Source organism: Nerophis lumbriciformis, linkage group LG16, assembly GCF_033978685.3.
Source record: "Nerophis lumbriciformis linkage group LG16, RoL_Nlum_v2.1, whole genome shotgun sequence".
Taxonomy (NCBI): Eukaryota; Metazoa; Chordata; class Actinopteri; order Syngnathiformes; family Syngnathidae; genus Nerophis; species Nerophis lumbriciformis.
Window position 1 is genome coordinate 19,392,691 of NC_084563.2, and position 14,656 is coordinate 19,407,346.

At 36.3% G+C, this 14,656-nt stretch overlaps 1 protein-coding gene across 6 annotated transcripts in view; it reads right to left on the bottom strand.

Annotated features, from left to right (window-relative positions):
- The window catches only part of atp8a1 (ATPase phospholipid transporting 8A1), a 342,299-nt gene that overhangs the window by 37,047 nt on the left and 290,596 nt on the right, over positions 1 to 14,656 (bottom strand). For 5 of the 6 annotated variants that reach the window (XM_072914888.1, XM_061976742.1, XM_061976744.1 and 2 more), the window contains 3 exons: positions 12,741 to 12,863; positions 4,233 to 4,311; positions 420 to 481 (listed from right to left, as the gene is read on the bottom strand). In XM_072914888.1, the coding sequence (XP_072770989.1) occupies positions 420 to 481; positions 4,233 to 4,311; positions 12,741 to 12,863 (264 nt within the window). Of the gene's footprint in view, positions 1 to 419; positions 482 to 4,232; positions 4,312 to 11,879; positions 12,656 to 12,740; positions 12,864 to 14,656 lie in introns of those variants that run through there. The other variant, XM_061976746.1, reaches the window with a different exon arrangement.

Here is a 14,656-nt window from a genome sequence, read left to right on the forward strand (position 1 = left end):
TGTGCAGTATATGTACTAGTGTGCAGTATATGGTACTAGTATGCAGTATATGGTACTAGTGTGCAGTATATGGTACTAGTGTGCAGTATATGGTACTAGTGTGCAGTATATGGTACTAGTATGCAGTATATGGTACTCGTATGCAGTATATGGTACTAGTGTGCAGTATATGGTACTAGTGTGCAGTATACGGTACTAGTGTGCAGTATACGGTACTAGTGTGCAGTATACGGTACGAGTGTGCAGTATATGGTACTAGTATGCAGTATATGGTACTAGTGTGCAGTATATGGAACTAGTGTGCAGTATATGGTACTAGTGTGCAGTATATGGTACTAGTGTGCAGTATATGGTACTAGTGTGCAGTATATGGTACTAGTGTGCAGTATATGGTACTAGTATGCAGTATATGTACTTACGGTGTAAACCATGTTTCCTAAAAGCAGATAGTCGGGGGTTCTTCCATTGCCAAACACTGTATCTGTAAAAACATTGCAAGAATTTTAGGGGGTGAACGTTTGCTGTTTGAATGCTGGGCAAAAGTATTGGGACAGGAGGACAAACAGGAAGTGAGGAACCAGCAATGTTCCCACAAACAATTGTCTAAAATAGATGTTTTGGATGTATTGTCATTCCAAACTGGGAGGAGGCAGGTGTCCATTTGCGGCCCTCCTCCTGTCTGAAGTGCACTGAGGCTTGGCTGAGGAGCTGTCAATCACAGTTCCTTTGTGTCAGGCAGCGGGCCGGTACTTGTGTGGTCCACAGCCCAGGACTCCGAAAGATTGCAATTCTCTCTGCGCTGAAAGGTAGAGTTGCACTTCTGCTACTGGATAAAAACCCGCCAGGTGAACAGCTGATTTTACGTAAGACAACCCACGTCCATATGTGACCACAGGATGAACAAATACACTACGGTACTAAGACTATAGTGGCCATTAACAGTTAGCTTCTACAGCTGGGTTGCCCAAAGTGCGGCACAGGGGCCATCTGTGGTCTGTGACTCCTTTGTCATCGGCCTAAAGCACGTTACAAAAAAACAAAAAATAGAGATCTCAATTGCACCCCTGGTGGTGAAATCTATCAAAATGAGGGTGGTCCCAAAAAGGAGGGATTTTTCTAATTGACTGTGTGTCGGTTTTAAAAGTGCTCCCCCTCTGGTCAACATATGAAATAACAAGTGTGTGCAAACATTTGAAGTGCTCCACCTCTGGCCAACATACGTAATAACAAGTGTGTGTAAGAAATTGAAATGCGCTCCCTTTGACCAAAATTAATTAAAAAAATAAAACAAATGTTGTAAATTTATGTGACAAAAAGTTGTAACGTCAGATAATGTTTAACGAGAAATGTAAATTTATGTGACAAAAAGTCGTAACGTCATATAAAGTTTAACGAGAAATGTTGTAAATTTATGTGACAAAAAGTCGTAACGTCAGTAAAAGTTTAACGAGAAATTTAAATTTATGTGACAAAAAGTTGTAATGTCAGATAGTTTGTTTAACGCAAAATGTTGTGACTTTATGTGACAAAAAGTCTTAATGTAAGATAGTTTAACGAGAAATATTGTAAATTTATGTGACTAAAAGTTGTAACGTCAGATAAAAATTAACGAGAAATTTAAATTTATGTGACAACAATTTGTAACGTCAGATAAAGTTTAACGAGAAATGTTGTACATTTCTCTGACAAAAATTCGTAACGTCAGATAAAGTTTAACGAGAAATGTTGTACATTTCTCTGACAAAAAGTTGTAACGTCAGAAAGTTTGTTTAACGAGAAATGTTGTAACATTTGACATGTGACAAAAAGTCGTAATGTAAGATAAAGTTTAACGAGAAATGTTGTACATTTATGTGACAAAAAGTCGTAATGTCAGATAAAGTTTAATGAGAAATGTAAATATATGTTACAAAAAGTCGTAACGTCAGACATTTTAACGATAAATGTTGTAACTCTATGTGACAAAAAGTCGTAATGTAAGATAGTTTAACAAGAAATATTGTAAATTTATGTGACAAAATATCGTAACGTCACATAAAGTTTAACGAGAAATGTAAATTTATGTGACTAAAAGTTGTAACGTCAGATAGTTTAACCAGAAATGTAAATGTATGTGACTAAAAGTCGTAACGTCAGATAGTTTGTTCAACGAGAAATTTAAATTTATGTGACAAAAAGTCGTAATGTCAATTAAATTTTACCGGAATTAAAATTTCTGTGAAAAAAAGTTGTTACGTCAGATAGTTTGTTTAACGAGAAACATTGTAACTTTATGTGACAAAAAGTCATAATGTAAGATACTTTAAAAAGAAATGTAAATTTATGTGACAAAAAGTCGTAACGTCAGATAGTTTAACGAGAAATGTAAATTTGTGTAACAAAAAGTCGTAACGTAGATAAAGTTTAAAGAGAAATGTAAATCTATATGACAAAAAGTCGTAACGTCAGATAGTTTAACGAGAAATGTTGTAATTTTATGTGAAAAAAAGTCATAATGTAAGATAGTTTAACAAGAAATGTAAATTTATGTGACAAAAAGTCGTAACGTCAGATAGTTTAACGAGAAATGTAAATTTGTGTAACAAAAAGTTGTAACGGTAGATAAAGTTTAACGAGAAATGTAAATCTATATGACAAAAAGTCGTAACGTCAGATAGTTTAACGAGAAATGTTGTAACTATGTGACAAAAAGTCATAATGTAAGATAGTTTAACGAGAAATGTAAATTTATGTGACAAAAAGTCGTAACAGTAGATAAAGTTGAACGAGAAATGTAAATCTATATGACAAAAAGTCGTAATGTAAGATGGTTTAACGAGAAATGTTGTAAATTTATGTGTTTAAAAGTTTTAACGTCAGATAGTTCAAAGAGAAATGTAAAATTAATGGCCAAAAAGTCATAACTTCAGATAAAGTTTAACGAGAAATTTAAATTTATGTGACAAAATGTCGTAACGTCAGATAAAGTTTCACGAGAAATGTATATTAATGTGACAAAAAGTCGTAACGTCAGATAGTTTAACGAGAAATGTTGTAACTTCATGTAACAAAAAGTCGTAATGTAAGATAGTTTAATGAGAAATGTAAATTTATGTGACAAAAAGTTGTAACGTCAGATAGTTTAACGAGAAATGTTGTAACTTTATGTAGGAAAAAGTCGTAATGTAAGACAGTTTAATGAGAAATATAAATGTATGTGCCAAAAAGTCGTAATGTAAGATAGTTTAATGAGAAATGTAAATTTATGTGACAAAAAGTCATAACGTCAGATAAATTTTGGGAGAAATGAACATTTCTGTGAAAAAAAGTCGATACGTCAGATAGTTTAACGAGAAATGTTGTAACTTTATGTGACAAAAAGTCGTAATGTAAGATAGTTTAACGAGAAATGTAAATTTATGTGACAAAAAGTCGTAATGTAAGATGGTTTAACGAGAAATGTTGTAAATTTATGTGTTTAAAAGTTTTAACGTCAGATAGTTTAAAAAGAAATGTAAAATTATTGGACAAAAAGTCGTAACTTCAGATAAAATTTAACGACAAATTAAAATTTATGTGACAAAAAGTCGGAACGTCAGATAAAGTTTAACGAGAAATGTAAATTCATGTGACAAAAAGTCGGAACATCAGATAGTTTGTTTAGCGAGAAATGTTGTAACTTTATGTAACAAGAAGTCGTAATGTAAGATACTTTAACGAGAAATATTGTAAATTGATGTGACAAAAAGTCGTAACGTCAGATAAAGTTGAACGAGAAATGTGACAAAAAGTCCGAAGATCACGTTGCTGTTAAAATGTGGGTGTAATGTTAGCATTGTCGCTCATGTAGCTATGCTAATGACGCTAACATTTGTGTCCTCCTGTCCCACTCCTTAATGTTAACCAACTCACACTCCTTAATGCTTCAGACACACGCAGGATTCTCACAGGAATGAGGCAAAAATTCATCCAGCATGTGCAAAAAGTGAAACTAACGCACAGTAGCGCTTGGAGGCAGCACATAAACACAGCTGGCATCAAAGCTCCAGACACATAAAATGGCGTGCTGTTCCTAAAAAGCACTTTTAAACTGTGGAAGTTGCAGCATTAAGGCTGCACACTACTGCGGGACCTCGTATTGGTCAAAAATATGAGACAGGACGCTAACACGCGTGACGAGACATGCTCCTTCAGCGGCGGACGCGTGTGTGCGGGAAGTGCTGATGAAGACAAAGCGGGTGTTGCTGCCTCACCGTGTTGGAAGGCCTGAAGAGGGAACCAGAAGAGGATGACGGAGTGGAAGAGGCCATTCAGACAATGAGCCCAGAAAACCTGAAAAAAAAGAGAGCAGGGGGTGAGAGATGGCAAAAAATTCCAAGAGAGAAAGACGATAAAAAAAATAAAAAAAGCGTGAGACAAAGAGTGTGGGGCGCTCCTGCCTACCAGGTGACCTCTGACCTAGGCTCTTTGTGCTCGCCCGGCACTCGGCTAAGTGGCGGTTTTGTTGGGGCCCCCTCCCTCAATGGCCACCCCGCTGACAGACACCTTGTATATCCCAGTGACGGGGGGGGAGGTTGGCGTGAAGAGCAAGCCGACTAAACGGATCTCAGACGTAGAAAAAGAAGTGGCGTGATGGCGTTAATATTAATATTGCTATGCTCAAAAACCTTTGATGATCAAATGTAATTATAACACCATGTGATCAGTATTTCACTTCTTTCTTATTTTTACATTGTATTTATGTAAGTTACACATACTGTTATTTATTAATACTAATTATTTTTCTGCAATGACCGGTTGTTTTTATATATATATTTTTTAAATATTTTAATTATATATTCTATACATTTATTTAAACATCTTTAACAATTATTACAATATCATAATTCATTGTGTTATTTTATTTATTTTTTTACAACATTTTTTATTTCTAATATTTTCGTTTATACATTCTTATTTTAATATCAATGTGCATGTAATAAATGAATGTGATTTTTTTTTTTAGTATTACTAATTTACTGTAATTTGATATTTATAAATATTTTTATGATTTAATATTTATAGGGTTTTATTATGAATTTTGAAGTGTGATTGTTTTTTATTCAATAATATATTTTGGTAGTTTTTTTTAATCTATTTGTTATTTTACAATCAAAAATACCTAGCTGGGAGTTTATTGACATAACAGTATTTCTTTATAAAGTGTATTTTTATCACATTTAAATTGCCTTTATATTTTATTTTTAATAAATATGTAATATGTATTATTTTAATATCAATGTGCATGGAATAAATAGATGTGATTTTTTTTTTTTTTAAGTATTTCTAATTTGATATTTATAAATATTTTTATAATTTAATATTTATATGGTTTTATAGTGAACTTTGAAATGTGATTATTTTTTATTCAATAATATATTTTGGTAGTTTTTTTATCTATGTATTTGTTATTTTACGATCAAAAATACCGAGCTGGGAGTTTATTGACAAAACACAGTATTACTTTATAAAGTGTATTTTCATCACATTTAAATTGCCTTTATGTTGTTTTTTTTTTTAAATAAATATGTAATATGTATTATTTTAATATCAATGTGCATGGAATAAATGGATGTGATTTTTTTTTTAAAGTATTTCTAATTTGATATTTATAAATATTTTTATAATTTAATATTTATATGGTTTTATAGTGAACTTTGAAATTTGATTATTTTTTATTCAATAATATATTTTGGTAGTTTTTTTTAATCTATGTATTTGTTATTATACGATCAAACATACCTAACTGGGAGTTTGACAAAACACAGTATTTCTTTATAAAGTGTATTTTCATCACATTTAAATTGCCTTTATATTTTATTTTTAATACATATGTAATATGTATTATTTTAATATCAATAAAACTATTTTACAGCGATGACCCGCTTGGAGGATAATAAAAAAAAAATTCCAAGTAAAAGATGCATTTTTTAAATAATTAGACTTAGACAAACTTTATTGATCCACAAGGGAAATTGTTCCACACAGGAGCTCAGTTACAAAGGATGGAAAGGGTAAGGATGGAAAGGATAATGCAGGTATAAAGTAGACTAAAAATTTACCATAGTAGCAATATAAAATATAACATATGTAATATTTACATATTATATATACAGTATATAATATATACTGATATATTATATAATTATATCATATTATATTTTTATATAATATATACAATATATAACAATTACTATGTATAATATTACAGCATATGTAACAGCTGCAGCAAAAAAAAAAAAAGGGGCAACATAAAATTGAGAGTAGATCCAACAGAAAATATACATTATAAACAAATATACATTATAAACAAAGAAAAGTAGCTAACAGAAGCGGTCCACTATTTGTAGTGAATTATTACATACTTTGTTTTTACTTTATTTTATATTATTATTATCCTTCATGGTGAGGTTCTACCAACTCCTACTACATTTTGTATCTTGACTTATTGAATGAGGACGCCGCCCTTTCGGGTGAGAGCTAAATAACGGGTGAGGTGTGGACACACTCCCACTGTTCTCTGTGGAAGGTCATTAAAGAGTGTGGAGCAAAGATTGTGTGCGTAAGGATGATCCCTCCGCGTGAAATCCTCCCCCCTAAAGCAAACTTGCTTCAAATATACATTCTACAAAGCCTGTGCCAAGTAAAACACTAATGGCCCATGTAGCCTTAAATTAGCGTGAAATATTTTCTGCCTTGAAAAAAAAAAAATCTCCATACTGGACCGAGATGATGATGTTACAGAGAAATTGACAACCACAACTTCAAAATAAACGCTCACATTTGTCATCTTTGGCCTCTTTCTGGCAGCGCGGAATTTAGGAATGACGCTTTCCACCTATTCTGCGCAACTGTCCATCGTAAAACTTGAAAATAACTTGAGAATACGGCCAACTGCGATTCAGGCTATCTCCTCAATGATTGGTCAAAAGGCAGTCATGTGACCATGACTGCTACCAACTTTGAGATAATGCGATGTGTTGACAAAAAAGGGTTCTTTGAAACTCAGTAAAACTAAAATGATATTTGGTAACCGTAGAAGAGAAAGTCAAACACAAATACAAATAGATAAAGTAGATATGGAAAGAGTAAAATAAAACACAGTTTGTGTGTAAAAACACAAAACCAGTGAAGTTGGCACGTTGTGTAAATGGTAAATAAAAACAGAATACAATGATTTGCAAATCCTTTTCAACTTATATTCAAAGACAAGATACTTAACGTTCGAACTGGAAAACTTTGTTATTCTTTGCAAATATTAGCTCATTTGGAATTTGATGCCTACAACATGTTTCAAAAAAGCTGGCACAAGTGGCAAAAAAGACTGATAAAGTTGAGGAATGCTCATCAAACACTTATTTGGAACATCGAACAGGTGAACAGGCTCATTGGGAACAGGTGGGTGCCATGATTGGGTATAAAAGCAGCTTCCATGAAATGCTCAGTCATTCACAAAAAAAAGGATGGGGCGAGGGTCACCACTTTGTGAACAAATGCGTGAGCAAATTGTCCAACAGTTTAAGAACAACATTTCTCAACGAGCTATTACAAGGAATTTAGGGTTTTCACCATCTACGGTCCGTAATATCATCAAAAGGTTCAGAGAATCTGGAGAAATCCCTGCATGTAAGCGGGAAAGCTGACAACCAACATTGAATGCCCATGACCTTCGATGCCTCAGGCGGTACTGCATCCAAAACCGACATCAGTGTGTAAAGGATATCACCACATGGGCTCAGGAACACTTCAGAAAACCGCTGTCAGTAACTACAGTTCGTCGCTACATCTGCAAGAGCAAGTTAAAACTCTACTATGCAAAGCGAAAGCCATTTATCAACAACACCCAGAAACGCTGCCGGCTTCGCTGAGCCCGAGCACATCTAAAATGGACTGGTGCAAAGTGTACAAGTGGTCTGACGAGTCCACATTTCAAATTGTTTTTGGAAACTGTGGACGTCGTGTCCTCCGGACCAAAGAGGAAAAGAACCATCCGGGTTGTTATCGGTGCAAAGTTGAAAAGCCAGCATCTGTGATGGTATGGGGGTGTATTAGTGCCCAAGACATGGGTAACTTACACATCTGTGAAGGCACCATTAATGCTGAAAGGTACATACAGGTTTTGGAGCAACATATGTTGCCATCCAAGCAACGTCAACATGGACACCCCTGCTTATTTCAGCAAGACAATGCCAAGCCACGTGTTACAACAGCGTGGCTTCATAGTAAAAGAGTGCGGGTACTAGACTGGCCTGCCTGTAGTCCAGACCTGTCTCCCATTGAAAATGTGTGGCGCATTATGAAGCCTAAAATACCACAACGGAGACCCCCGGACTGTTGAACAACTTAAGCTGTACATCAAGCAAGAATGGGAAAGAATTCCACCTGAAAAGCTTCAAAAATTACATACATACATTTTGGTACCGGTACCAAAATATTGGTATTGGGACAACACTACTCTGTCACTAGCAGTACGCTTTGAGAATCACTACGGTGCTATGTAGTTTTTCAGGACCGACTGCAAAAACACTAGTCAAAGATCCTCTCCATGACAGGAGTGCTCTGCTGTTTGAAATATGGAATTGAAGTCGTGGGTCAGTCAGAAGTCATTAATGGGCCGCTGGTTGAATAGTATCGTTGTGCACATTGTCCTTTGTGGTCATGAGTGACTTCACCTTGTGTGCCAAGTATCCAACACCCCAAAGTGAGGGCTGGCAAAACAAACAAACCGCTTCCTCAGCGGTCCTTCCCTGGTGCCTAAATGATCGCTCATTGGGCAAACACATTCATGGCAATCAGCCTCCCAGTGGCAAACTCAGCTTGCACCCAGTAGGGGCGCAAACAAGACCATTCAATCAATAAACGTTCATCTCTGGTCACAGTGGGATCTCTGCATAATCTTGCATAAATTGTCCACTCAGCATGTCTTTTCAGTGCAAGAGAAAAAAGCGGGCTTTACAATAATGACGGAGTAAATAACCAGGGGCTGTGAGGAGGAACCGGGTTAAGAGAGGGTAAGTGACAGTCCATGGCCGCATAAAACATGTTTTTACGTCAACACTGAGCTCAGGTTCTAACAAAGTAGACAACTTTGCTCGCCGCCTCCTCTCACCTCAACACACTAACTCAACAAAAAGCTTAGTGACTCCTAAACAGAGTTCAATATTGAAGGGGAAAAAAGGGTCAAAACGACACAGATTTGAGTACTAAAACTGATGAAAATTCACTCCATTTAAGATGTTCTATCCCAGGGGTGTCAAACTCAAATACACAGTGGGCCAAAATTTAGAACTGAACAAAGCTGCGGGCCAAGGTTGAACAAATTAACCTTTTAATAGGGACCCAAACAAGTTTTGCATTGACTATTGAACAAGCAAGGCTTGTATAACTTTATAGTGACATGCAAAATCCAGTTTCAAATAATAATAACAATAATTAAAAAATATCAATGGCATATCAAATACAATTTAAATAAAAATTGAATGCCTCTTTTCTATTTGCAGCCTTCTGACGTAAATATCAACATTAACTTATTCCACAGGCTAATACATTTGAAAATACAATAACAATGAATAAACCAACCATTCAGGACTTTAAACTGCTCAGTTTGCAACACACTGATCTAATCTGATGTGCCCAAGCCAGATACCTGCCATCTTTTCTTGGATGCTAGTTCATTAATGTCGGGGCTCAGGCTTTGAGCTGAGGCAACCTTCATTATCGAACAAAGGTGTTCATCAGTCATTATATCTCGTCCACCCGGACCACAGTCTTGGGGGCGTGCCTTTAACGTCCTTTACGAGCTATGGTCACGTCCTCTTTTCATCCATTCTAACATCGTTCAGACCCAGTCACAAGATATGTGCGGCTTCTGTACGCACACACGAGTGAATGCAACGCATACTTCATCCATAGCCATACAGGTTACACTGAGGGTGCCAGTATAAAAAACTTTAACACTGTTAGAAATATACACCACACTGTGAATCCACCAAACAAGAATGACAAACACATTTCGGGAGAACATCCGCACCGTAACACAACATAAACACATCAGAACAAATACCCAGAATCCTTTGCAGCACTAACTCTTCCGGCACGCTAAAAAATACACCTCCGCTAACACCAAACCTCCCCCCGTCCACACACACACACACACACACACACACACACCTTGTAGCGTCCCGGAGGTGAGGAGATGAGGAGACCAATTTTTGAAGCTTTTCAGGTGGAATTCTTTCCCATTCTTGCTTGATGTACAGCTTAAGTTGTTCAGGTCTCCAGGTGGCTAACAATGCAACTGATTTCTATTTCTACACTACTGCAAACCCTGAGTTCCATAAATGACATGACATAAATAACTGACAGAAAGGAGAGGACCTAGAGGGCTGCCTTGATGAATGCCTCAGTTATGTAGATCACAAGTTTGGACCCCAGAGTTCTACATCATTTGCTGGCAAGGTTCAAATGTCAATGCAAGGACATGCCGACGTGTTCACAGTGGTCCAGGTTCCTCTAGATCAGTGGTCCCCAACCTTTTTGTAGCTGCGTTCGAAAATTTGTCCCAATTTTTTATTTTTTTTCATAAAGAAATACAATCATGTGTGCTTACGGACTGTATCCCTGCAGACTGTATTGATATATATTGATATATAATGTATATATTGTGTTTTTTATGTTGATTTAATAAAATAAAAACATTTAAAAACTTTTTATTTTTATTTTTTTTTCATAAAGAAATACAATCAGGTGTGCTTACGGACTGTATCCCTGCAGACTGTATTGATCTATATTGATATATAATGTATATATTGTGTTTTTTCTGTTGATTTAACAAAATAAAAAAATTTAAAAACGTTTTATTTTAATTTTTTTTGCATAAAGAAATACAATCAGGTGTGCTTACGGACTGTATCCCTGCTGACTGTATTGATCTATATTGATCTAGAATGTATATATTGTGTTTTTTATGTTGATTTAATAAAAAAATAAAAAAAATAAACTTTTTTTTTTTTCAATTTCTTGTGCGGCCCGGTACCAATCTGTCCCGGTGGTTGGGGACCACTGCTCTAGACAACACATTTCCACAGTTTTTAGGAATCTGCTGCAAAAATGTTTGTCTCCCGAATTTTTAACTGAACTTGGGGGCCGGAATGATGTCATTCAGGAGCCGCATTTGGCCCCCAGGCCACTAGTTGAATTAGTTCTGCTTAGAGACACAGATTAGACTTAAAATCCAATAAAAAAGTATTAAAAAAATAATCACACATAGATGCTATTTTTAAAATAACACGTTTAAATATCTCCATAAAAAATATTTCACGACATGTAATTGTAACATTTTAAGAACACCAACTTTTTGTACACAGAAATAATGCTTCACTGACTGAATAGGGGGAAATACATTCCATATTATTTGTAAAAATATATTTTAATGTTGAATTTTTTTTTAGAAAAACAATCAATATATATAGTTTATGGTGCCGCTTACTTCCAAGAAACTTTATTAAGAGTTAAGTCACGTTCCAAGGAAGAACTGCATGAAGTTTTTTTTTTACTTTTTTTCAATCCTTTGTTAATAAAGTGTGTTTGTTAACGATACAGCGAAAGACAGTTACCGCCAATTGATGGGAAAGTTCTGCTAATGTCATCCAGACTATTTCGAGTCTTTTTCCTGCAGGTCCGCAAACTCAAAACAAAAGGACTTGCATGAGGCCTTTTTACTTTTTCTAAAAAAATAAAGCCGAAAACCAATACAATGTAGACCAGGGGTGTCAAACGTACGGCGAACAGGTTTTATCCGGCCCGCGGGATGAGTTTGCACCTGCTCAGTGGCCTTGTGGTTAGAGTGTCCGCCCTGAGATCATGAGTTCAAACCCCAGCCGAGTCATACCAAAGACTATAAAAATGGGACTTATTACCTCCTTGCTTGGCACTCAGCATCAAGGGTTGGAATTGGGGGTTAAATCACCAAAAATGATTCCCGGGCGCGGCCAACGCTGCTGCTCACTGCTCCCCTCACCTCCCAGGGGGTGATCAAGGGTGATGGGTCAAATGCAGAGAATAATTTCGCCACACCTAGTGTGTGTGTGACAATCATTGGTACTTTAACTTTTAACATGTAAGTGTAAAAAAAATACAAATAAAAAACATTATGATTTGTACATTTTCAGAATGTGCTTGTTCTATCTTCAAACAAACAATCTGAAGTTGTCTTTATTTTTAAGTTATTGTGCCGTGATTTTACCAGTCCGGCCCACTTGGGAGTAGATTTTTCTCCATGTGGCCCCCCCATCTAAAATGAGTTTGTACAAAACTTCGTGTTTTTACAGTCAGTGACAAAGCGTGTTCTTATTAGTATCATTATATCAACTTTTTCTTGCCTTTTTTACGCCGTATTTGAATTTTTTTCTTGATTGTATTTCCAGAGAATGCGGCTAGATGCTCTGATTTAAACAAACGCTGGCACACGCTCTTCTTCACCTCCCCCTGATTCTTCTTGCTCTACCCCAAAGCCTTGCAGCCGTCTGACCTTGCCTGCCCCTGACCCCGTGGCCAATCGCTCTCTAATCACCTCCACGCCGCACTGAGCAGGTCACCACGCCTGTGAGGAGCGTACAGGAGCCCGCTGTGACCCACCCTGGAAGACATCTCTATTGTCATCTTAACAAGGCACGCCTCCCTCCACCACGCCTCGGCCAATGAAAACAGTTCAGTGCTTTTACCTTGGTGTTGAAGCCCATTGCATTCTGGGAGGTTTTGTACAGCTCGGGGTACTTCAGCATGTTTTCTTTCCGACAGGAGCGCTCGAATATTCCCAGGGTGAGCGGAGGCAGAGCCGTGAAGATCTGCACAAGAAATGACCAGAAGGGTAGGGAAAAGGAGGAAAAAGAAGAGCGAGGGGGAAAAAGTCAGGAGACGAACCAAAAATACACCAAATTGTTTTACAATCCTAAATTGTCTTCTTGTAATGGCAACTTTTCTTTTTGCTGGACTGGAAGACCCCAAATTGTTGTCTATGTGGGTGTATTCTTGCAAGAAGAGACATAAATGTACACATAAAACACACAGTACACATAAAACACACAGTACACATAAAACACACAGTACACATAAAACACAGTACACATAAAACACACAGTACACATTAAACACACAGTACACATAAAACAACAGTACACATTAAACACACAGTACACATAGAACACACTGTACACATAAAACAACAAAGTGTAAACATAAAACCCCAAACAGTACACATAAAACACAGTACAGCAACATAAAACACACAGTACACGTAAAACACACAGTACACCTAAAACCCAGTACACATAAAAACACACAGTACACATAAAACACACAATACACATAAAACAAACAGTACACATAAAACAGTACACATAAATTAAACAGTACACATAAAACACACAGTACACATTAAACACACAGTACACATAAAACACCACACTGTACACGTAAAACACACTGTACACATAAAACAACAAAGAGTAAACATAAAACCCCAAACAGTACACATAAAACACAGTACAGCAACATTAAACACAGAGTACACGTAAAACATACAGTACACATACAACAACAGTACACATAAAAAACACAGTACACAAAAAAAAGTACAGCAACATAAAACACAGTACACGTAAAACACAAAATACACATAAATCACAGAGTACACATTACACACAGTACGCATAAAACACAGTACACATAAAACACACAATACACATTAAACACAGTACACATTAAACACACAATACACATTAAACACACAGTACACACAATACAACAAACAGTACACATAAAACAAACATTACACATACAACAAACAGTACACCTGAAACACAGTACACATGAAACAACAAACAATACACATAAAACACACGGTACACATAAAACACAGTACACATAAAACAGTCCAAATGAAACAGCACACATAAAACACACAGTACACATAAAACAACACAGTACACATAAAACACACAGTACACATAGAACACACTGTACACGTAAAACACACTGTACACGTAAAACACAGTGTACACGTAAAACACACTGTACACATAAAACAACAAAGAGTAAACATAAAACCCCAAACAGTACACATAAAACACAGTACAGCAACATAAAACACAGAGTACACATAAAAGTTAAAGTTAAAGTACCAATGATTGTCACACACACACACTAGGTGTGGCGAAATTATTCTCTGCATTTGACCCATCACCCTTGATCACCCCCTGGGAGGTGAGGGGAGCAGTGGGCAGCAGCGGTGGCTGCGCCCGGGAATCATTTTGGTGATTTAACCCCCAATTCCAACCCTTGATGCGGAGTGCCAAGCAGGGAGGTAATGGGTCCCATTTTTATAGTCTTTGGTATGACTCGGCCGGGATTTGAACTCCCTACCTACCGATCTCAGGACGGACACTCTAACCACTAGGCCAAAACAACAAACAGTACACATAAAAAACACAGTACACAAAACACAGTACAGCAACATAAAACACAGTACACATAAAACCACAAACAGTACACGTAAAACACAAAATACACATAAATCACAGAGTACACATTACACACAGTACGTATAAAACAAAGTACACATTAAACACACAATACACAT